General features: G+C 37.1%; 1 protein-coding gene and 1 non-coding gene across 2 annotated transcripts; one reads left to right on the top strand and one right to left on the bottom strand.

The window, feature by feature from the left end:
* The first annotated feature begins 564 nt into the window (after nucleotides 1-564).
* On the top strand, nucleotides 565-3214 carry LOC108486029 (myb-related protein 315). Its single transcript, XM_017789852.2, has 3 exons — nucleotides 565-1140; nucleotides 1243-1372; nucleotides 2009-3214. Exons 1-3 carry the CDS (start codon nucleotides 1008-1010, stop codon nucleotides 2937-2939), a joined length of 1194 nt encoding a protein of 397 aa, XP_017645341.1. The 5' UTR covers nucleotides 565-1007; the 3' UTR covers nucleotides 2940-3214.
* Nucleotides 3215-6253: 3039 nt separating this feature from the next.
* LOC128296078 (small nucleolar RNA R71) lies at nucleotides 6254-6360 on the bottom strand. Its single transcript, XR_008286626.1, has one exon. It is a non-coding gene; the product is annotated as a small nucleolar RNA R71 (small nucleolar RNA).
* Nucleotides 6361-9297: the final 2937 nt, after the last annotated feature.

The raw sequence follows: 9297 nt of genomic DNA, 5'->3' as shown, positions 1-9297 counted from the left end.
AAATGTTGACTTGAAGATGCCCAAGGCTGAAGATGGGTGGAAAGGCTACAAGAAGAAGGCTCAAGCTAATCTGAAGGCTATGCACACCTCTTTTGTACATTAAAGCCTAATGAGTGCAGTAGAGTGTTCAAATGTCAAAGTTCTAAGAAGATTTGGGACAAGTGTAAACAAGCAAAGTCAAGGAAATAAATATTAGTATTCTAATACTTGATTATGAGCTTTTCAAGATGAAGTCGAAAGAGAGCATAAAAGAAATGTCTAGTAGATTCAATGATATCATCAATGAATTGAAAGTACTTAGGAAGGCTTATTTTAATAAGGAAATGGTAAAGAAATTGCATAGCCTTAGGAAGGCTTATTTTTTCTATTCAAGAGCTTTGATCAAGTGTCAATATAATATAATCTTTATTATTTATCTATTAGTTAATTTAAATTAATTAAAAACAATAACATGCTGTCATTATTTTTAACGCATGACATAACACTTTATAATGAATAAAAAGCTATTCGTTTACGATAAAAAACAAATTTAATTTCACATTTAATATAAACAGATGACTGCCTGATAACATAGTCCAACAAATCAGTTTTATACGAGCGGCATCAAGCCATTGACGTGGGAGACGCATACCTTTGATTAGCCTATGGACGGCAGCGATGCCACGACTATAGTCTATTAGTCTCGACTCAGGCCATACGTGGCGCCATGTGTCACCACAAATGAATCCCTCCAATCACGTGCGGCACCACAAGCCTCTCCCCCCTTGTCCTTCTCTATATAATTTTACAGCTTTTACCTTTATATAGATAGATAATCCAAATAAACACTTGCTTGCGAAAATCAAGTTTTAATGCTATCGTTCCTTTTGTTGCTACTATCCGCAAGTCAAACTGCTAAATTTGTTTGTTTCCTTCTATAATTTTAGCCAAGGATAGACCAAGTTATCTGCATTTTGGCCCTGATTTCCCATCTTGACAAGCTGGTGGTGGCAGTTACAAATAGGGAGATGGGGAGGGCGCCTTGTTGCGAAAAAGTGGGGTTGAAGAAGGGGAGATGGACGGCGGAAGAGGATGTGTTATTGACCAAGTATATTCAAGCTAACGGTGAAGGCTCCTGGAGATCATTACCAAAGAATGCAGGTATAATTTGCGTTTTTCATGTTGTATTTCTATGTTTTTGCTACCTTTCATTTCACTTTTGGAATGTTGGGTATTGATTGTGTACGGGTTTGGCATTTGAAGGATTACTGAGGTGTGGGAAGAGTTGCAGACTAAGGTGGATTAATTACTTGAGAGCTGACTTGAAAAGGGGAAACTTTACTTCCCAAGAGGAAGAAGTCATCATTAACTTGCATACTACTTTGGGGAATAGGTGAGTGCCCGGCATTGTTTTTCCTCCTTTAAAAAGATCCTAGAAAACAAAATGTGTGTACCCTAACTAATCTTACTTGAGGGATGGTAATTTTCCATGCTTGACTAAAATATACATGCGTGTGAAGCGTCTATGTGGGTGAGATAGGTTTGTACTAGCTGTCATCCTGAATAATTTACTTCTCCACTTTTTGTAAACATTTATTTCTTTCAGCTCTTTTCGCTGTCTCTTTCGGTCTATTTATCAGCTCAGCTTTAAAGTCTCCTTATTTAATATATATATATATTTGGCCTTATGAAATTACATTTTATCTTTATATATACCAAAACAAAAAAAAATACGATGTCAGTATCAGTTATTATGTTTTTATTTTATTAGTTGATAAATTAATAATTTAACTAACACTTTTGAGTTCTGAAAAACAAAAACCTTAAAAATTTCGACATCAAACTTAATAATTAAGCAAATTAATAAAGAGGTTCCTCGCTTCATTCTATAGTTTCCACAGCATCAGGCATTCCAAGTCCATTTTTGATGTATTCGTTATTCGTTTGCTGAAATTTGTCTTCTGGATTATTGCACAGTTTTGACGTGAAATGAATACTCTTCCTTTTTCTTGCTCCTGTTGTCCTGCAGGTGGTCTTTAATTGCCAGTTACTTACCAGGAAGAACAGACAACGAGATTAAGAACTATTGGAACTCTCATTTGAGTAGAAAAATCCATAGCTTTAGAAGGCCATTAACTCAAAGCATGCCAGTCATCATGGACCTCACCAAGACGGCCGTGATTGCTAAGCGGAAAGGAGGTAGAAATAGCAAAGGGTCGATGAAGGAAATCAAAAGCCGCAGTACCGCGAAAGATACTGGAAGTTGTTCAAATAAACCTGCTGAAAACGTTTGTGTTAATGAAGTTGTGCCAATCCCATCCACTCCATTGTTAGAAAAAGAAACCTTGTCCACTACTGCCATTGAAGATCGCATGGTACTGGAGGAGAGAACAACCCATGTTGTACCCAGTCCTTGTCAAGACACCGTTGTTGAAGGAATGTTGGGTTCAAGCGAGGAGAGAGAGAGCCTGGTCAGTGAGGAAGGAACCATAGAGAATTCAATGCAGTGCCCTAGTGGCAACGCTGAGAAAGGGACTGGTATTTTAGCACCACATGAGAGTATTGATAGCAGTGAGATAGAGTGGTTTAATGATATCCTGGATAGTGAATTGCTACAGCCAAGTGGGGATTTGACGTTTACTGAACTAGGAGAAGACAGTGGTAATATGAAAACACACACAACTTCAGCTAATAATGAGGAAACAGTGAGTAGGAACTGTAGTGCAGATAGTGGTGGGGACTTGAGTTCATGTACTTCAACAACATTTTACTTTGTTGATGATTGGGAGTGGGAAAATGTTGTTCCAAGAAGTGAGCTTTGGGATGAGAAGGATTACATGTGTTCTTGGCTGTGGGAGCCAAGCGACTATCATGGGAAAGGAGAGAGACATAAAGTGGATGATAATGGCTTTGAGGGGCACAATCCCATGATTGCTGCTAATGCTTTGCTTTTCTCCTAATGCTCCTTCTGCTTTAGTGTCTAGCTACACTTCCATGTCAATATTTTATCTAGGTAGACAGTGTGAACATGTCCTGCCGTTTTTTCTTTTAGTTTTACTTTAAGATTTTGTTTCTCTTTTCAATTCTGATGCTTTGTTTTCTTTGTAAAATGATTAGTGATGGAGAAAAGATTGAAGAAAACATTTTCAACTGTTTGATTTTTTTTTCCTAAATCATGTATTGCCACCATTAATGTTATAAGTAAAGATTTGTGAGCCAATATTGTGGCACAATGTGGACCTTCATGAAGGGGCGAATCCAAGGCCACTTCTTATAAAATGGTTTAACTTTTTTTTTAGTCCCTCCAAAAAGTTATTAAATTAATTCAAGTCTTTTTAACATAAAGCATTTACTTTTAACCCATAATAATCTCTAGTGTTATCTTTGACCCTTAAAAACAGTTCCTGACTTCACCTTGATTGTTTGTTTGGATTGAGAAGAAGTATTGGACATCTGTTATTGCCATCTGTTATTGCCTTAGCTCGGTCTTTTTCCTTGTGCCAGTTATTATCTTTCTCCTTGTGCCAGTTATTACTCATCTCATGTCATGAAAACTTGATCAATTATAGTATTATAGGTGAACCAAAAATGGAATGCCTTGTTTATTATTAATAACATACATCCTTTTTATACAAGAAATTCAAAGACATGATAATGGAAGTACATAACCAAAAAAAAAAAAAAATAGACAGTTAGATGATAAAAGAGAATAAATTCAAAATAGAAAAAGAAAAAAACATCGACCAACCTTTGACTTAACAAGCTATAGGAGCTAACATATCATATCCTTTATTAATATAGCAATCATCCTTTGATGGAATATAGCAATCAAGATTTAAAATCTTGTTTCCTTATTATTGCCCCTCAAGATGATGGGACATGAGGAAACACCAATCGTGACACAATTTTATTCAAGCACACATTAAGGTAAAGCATTTAGTAATATATCATTGAAAGGATACCATTAACTCTTTATTTGAGAATGATTCTAATATCTATAAGTGAAGTTTCATCATGTATGAGTTATATACCCAACGTACCAAACTTTTGTTTATTATTTCTAGATGTATAAGTTTTTATTGTATCTAAGTATGTGAGCCATACATATGTAGTCTTTAATTTACTTAAGTATGTACACAATGAATGTCATAAGTAAATCATTGATAAACCGTAATTTATACATATTTTTACCCTATGCTTAACGCATTTTATGGATGATTTTTCCTTAGAATTGGTGAATTCGATGCTCCTAATGCCTTAATTTCATGTTTTATACTTAGGTGAGCATAGGAGAGCGAAAGGAACGAGAAACGAGCCAAAAACTAAGAAAATGGGCTAAAGTACGAAATCAACACGGCATGGATTTCCTCACACGGGCAGACCACACGGCTGTGTCAATTTGGCAGAATCGAAGCACGACTCACATGGGTAGACCACATGCCCGTGCCTATTTAACAGGCTTGACCACGGCCTGAAGTAATCGCACATGGGCGTGTCACAAAGGTGTGTCCCTACAGAGCCCAAGTTGAGTCCAAATCGAAAAAGGCTAATTTTGAGGGCTTTTAGGCATTCTAAAGCCTATAAATACGCCCTAAAGGAAGAGGAAAAGGGACACAGAGAGAAGGCGGCAGGGAACTGCTCAAGGGAAGCCGATTGATCCATCTTAGAAGCTGGAGTCACCATCAAGACTGAAGATCTCCCTTCAATTTCCCTTCAGGAGTTTTGGGTTTTCTTTATGTTTTGTAGTCATTATTCTTTTAAGATGTTTTCCTTTTTAGTTATGAACTAAATCTATTAAATACCTAAGGGGAATGAAACTTAAGACGAATCTTGTTATTATTTTCTGAATTGTATGATAAATATTTAACTTGTTCTTAATTATGTGTTCTTAATTCTTGTTTTGATATCTCAGGATACTGATTCAAGATAAGCTCTTATTCAGAGGAGGAATAGACCCTGTCTAAGAGTACATTTGTCATAATTAAGTGGAGTTGATTGCGTGCCTAGACATAGGGTGACAAGATTTTGCCGGATTAGGGTGAAACCTAATAAGGGGATCCATAGATCGAGTTAATGCAACCCTAGGGTGTTAATTAGAGAAAAGTCTCAATTATTCAATCTAGGAATTAGACGTTATTAGTCCTGAATAGGGACAATAACATAACTTAGGGATCTCTACGGGACAAGTTAAATGAATAAATCGTCCGATTCGGAGCCAGAATAACAAGTAAAGTCTAGGTGAATTTTTCCTTAGGTATTGTTTTAATTCAATCGTTTTCCAAAAGTAATCCCCCAATTCTACTTTCTGCAAATTCTTAGTTTAGCTAATTAGTTAGTTAAAACAAAACCCCCTTATTATTAGGCTAGATAATAAAAAGACAGTCATTACTAGTACTTTTAGTTCCTTTAGGTTCGATAATCTAGTCTTGCTAAAACTATACTACTGTTTGATAGGTACACTTGCCTACATCGTGATAATAGTTAGTTTCAAGAACGATTCTTTATAAATATTTAAAACCTGTTACACGAAAATCGCGATCAAGTTTTTGGTTCCGTTGCCGGGGAACTAAGATATTAGGAACACTCAATTTTTATTACTTTAGCCAATTATTTTTCTTGAAATTAAATTTTAATTTTAATTTTATTATTATTTATTAATTTACTTTTTCTTTCTCTTGGCAGGTTTTTATAGTTTATGACTAGAAGAAACTCGTCAGGACCACTACTTTTTGACGAAGAAATCGATCGTACAGTTCACAGAAACCAAAGAGAAATAAGGCGAAGCTTAAGATACACAGAGAACGAGTAAGAGGATGATACACAAACCCCAACCGAAGAGATGGCTGAAAACCAAGACAATCAACTACCTCCTGCAATACACGTTGAACTAGTAAATCAGAATCCTGCTCCTCATACTATGTATGATTATGCTAAACCTACTTTAACAGGAACTAAGTCAAGTATAGTTAGGCCTGCTATTAATGCAAATAATTTTGAACTAAAACCTAACACTATTCAAATGATACATCAATTTGTTCAGTTTGATGGTTTGTAGGATGAGGATCCGAACACTCACTTGGAAAATTTCCTGAAATTCTACGATACATTTAAAATTAATGGTATTTCTGACGATGCTATTCATCTTCGGTTATTCCCTTTTTCATTGAGAAACAAAGTTAAATAGTGATTGAACTCGTTACCACAAGGAATCACTACTTGGGAACAAATGACCGAAAAATTTCTATTAAAATATTTTTCGCCGGCTAAAACGGCCAAATTACGTAATGATATCTCTTCGTTTGTGCAGATGGACTTAGAAACTCTTTACGATGCATGGGAGAGATACAGGGACTTACTGAGAAGGTGCCCTCATCATGGGTTACTGCTTTGGCTACAGGTTCAAACATTCCATAATGGCCTGAATCCTTCGACTCGACAAATGGTTGATGCAGCTGCTGGCGGAACCATAAATAATAAAACACCTGAAAATGCTTATGAGTTTATTGAAGAGATGTCACTGAATAACTATTAGTGGCAAGTCATGAGGATTAAGCCAACTAAAACAGCAGGCGTTTATAACGTCGATTCAGTTACTATGCTGTCAAATTAGGTAGAACTTCTAAATTAAAAGATTAATGGTTTCCTTGGTTCTACTCAGGTAAATCCAGTAATGAGGTGCGAGACAAATGAAGGAGGAGCATGCACAGAGTATCAACCCTTCAACCCTAGCATTGAGGAGGAACAAGTTTAATATATGGGTACAATAACTCTAGATCCCAAAATAACCCATATAGTAACACTTATAATACAGGTTGGAGGAACCATCCCAATTTCCCGTGGGGCGGCCAAAGAAATCAAATGCCACAACATCCTTCGAGTTTTCAACAACCACCCTATCAACAGGAAAAGAAACCGAACCTTGAAGAGATACTGTCTAAATGTATCTCGGTGTCAGAAACCCATTTCCAGAACATCGAGAAAACACTTAAAAATCAATAAGCATCGATCCAAGAGCTCAAAACTCAGATCGGCTAGCTTTCCAAACTAATCTCCGAACGACCACAAGGTAGCTTGCCAAGTAATACTGAACCCAACCCAAGGGAAAAGCTCAACGCGATTAATGTTCAAGATGAAGAAGGACTTGTTGAGCCTGAGCCAGAATCGAGGCAAGAAACTGTGGTAAGCAGAGGTCAAGATGAGGTAGTTCATAATAAAAACAAATCAGAGAATGTCAAATATAAACCTCGTGTGCCATACCCCAATGCGATAAGGAAAGACCGTTCAGATGAACAATTTGGTAAATTCCTTAAACTCTTAGAAAAATTACATATTAAATTACCGTTTATTGAAGCTCTATTGCAGATGCCAAATGCAATGAAATTTTTAAAGGAGCTTTTAGTAAATAAATGGAAGTTGGACGAGGCATCGCATGTGGAGCTAAACGCAGTTTGCTCAGCTATTCTACAGAATAAACTACCTAAAAAACTAAAAGATCCAGGGAGTTTTATAATTCCTTGCTTAATTGGGAGTTTAGATGTTAATAATGCATTAGCTGATTTAGGGGCTAGTATTAACGTTATACCCTACAAAATGTTCAAACAATTTAGTCTTGGGAAACCCAAACAGACTAGGATCAGCATTCAATTAACAGATAAAACTATAAGATTCCCTAGGGTTATTATTGGAGATGTGCTAGTTAAATTCGATAAATTTATAATTCCCATTGACTTCATTGTTCTAGACATAGAGGAGGATAGCAACACTCCTTTGATTTTGGGACGGCTCTTTTTAGCAACTGCTAAAACGATTATTGATGTTGGCACAGGTGAGCTCACACTCCGTGTGGGAGACGAAACAATCACCCTTCAAGCTCACAATTCTGACGCCACATCGAAAATTAAAGGTGATCGTCTAAACTATTCTACTAAAACTGACAATATGGTACAACCTACTTTGCAGGAAATGAGTTTGAAGGAAGCACATGAGTCATTATCAAGTAGTAGCAGAGGACCTATTCATGAAGATTGAAGGCTACAAATCGAGGAGCTAGATGAATGGCGGACGCATAAACTGAGAATACATGATAAACCAAAACTACGCCAGAACGAGCTCAACACCTTCTCACGTCAACTTAAGGTTGGAGATAAAGTCTTATTAGATGCCGCAGATCCTCACATTGTCACTACCACACCGAACGAAGAAATTTCTCTTACAGTACTTAGCATTTTCCCATTCAGTATAGTAGAGGTAAGTCACCCCAAGTTTGAAATTTTTAAGGTAAACAACACCCGTCTAAAACCTTATTTTGATGAGAATGATAGCAAGAATGAGGAGTATAAACTCCTCGAACCACCATGACTATTCAATAGAGAGGTAAGTCGAGCTTAGACTATAAATAAGCGTTTCTCGGGAGGTAACCCGAGCACTAACAATATTAATTTCTTTAAATTTTAGTATTTAACACCTAACTTACTAACAGAGATCTTGAATAAGGGTTTTTCCACATAGACACGGCCAAGCACAAGGGCATGCTTAGGGCTGTGTGAAAATAGGGGAAAGATTTCCCCAGCACAGGCTACGATAAATCGCCACGGTCGTGCGACATGGCCGTGGACGAACCTGCCAAAACAACACGGGGGTGCGACACGCCCGTGTTTAGAACCCATGGTCGAACCTGTTAAACGAACACGGGCGTGGGCCTACATACACGGGCGTGGGAGAAGTGAACAAAGCCAGGCATGGTCGTGCGACACGGCCGTGTGCACCCACACGCCCAAGGAATACGGGCGTGGACTAAAAGTCAGACGCACCCAAATTCAAAATTCGCGAGTCACACGGGCAAAAATTGGGGAACACGGGCGTGTTCTCTGGCCATGTTCCTCAAAATATATAAATAGGCTGCACTATTCATTGTCTTCTTCACCCAAAAAACCCTAACCCTAGCCGCTGGAAGTCTACACGCCCTCCTAACCACGCCCGTGTGCCGCTTCCAACTGCATTTTCGACACTTAACCTCTCTCCTTTAGCGTTTGTTTACTCCTTTCTCTTTTATTTCACTAATTTATAATGTTATTTATCATAGTAATCTATATTTTTCATATTATTTTCATCTTTCTATCACTCAAATGTCATTTATAGAACAATTTATTATCTTTTTCTTGTTCAAATTCTTATTCATTACATGATTTCTCTACTCCACTTGATTAGTTAGAAGTGCATATTCATGGTTAGGATAGTTGAAATATTCATGCCTCTTGTGTTGACATTTATGTTCATTCGTATAGTATGATAAATTTCATTCTTTGCCGTTTTTACTTA

This window comes from Gossypium arboreum, chromosome 7 (assembly GCF_025698485.1).
Source record: "Gossypium arboreum isolate Shixiya-1 chromosome 7, ASM2569848v2, whole genome shotgun sequence".
Classification (NCBI taxonomy): Eukaryota; Viridiplantae; Streptophyta; class Magnoliopsida; order Malvales; family Malvaceae; genus Gossypium; species Gossypium arboreum.
Note: the sequence above shows the minus strand (reverse complement) of the source record. Positions and strands in the feature narration are given on the sequence as shown.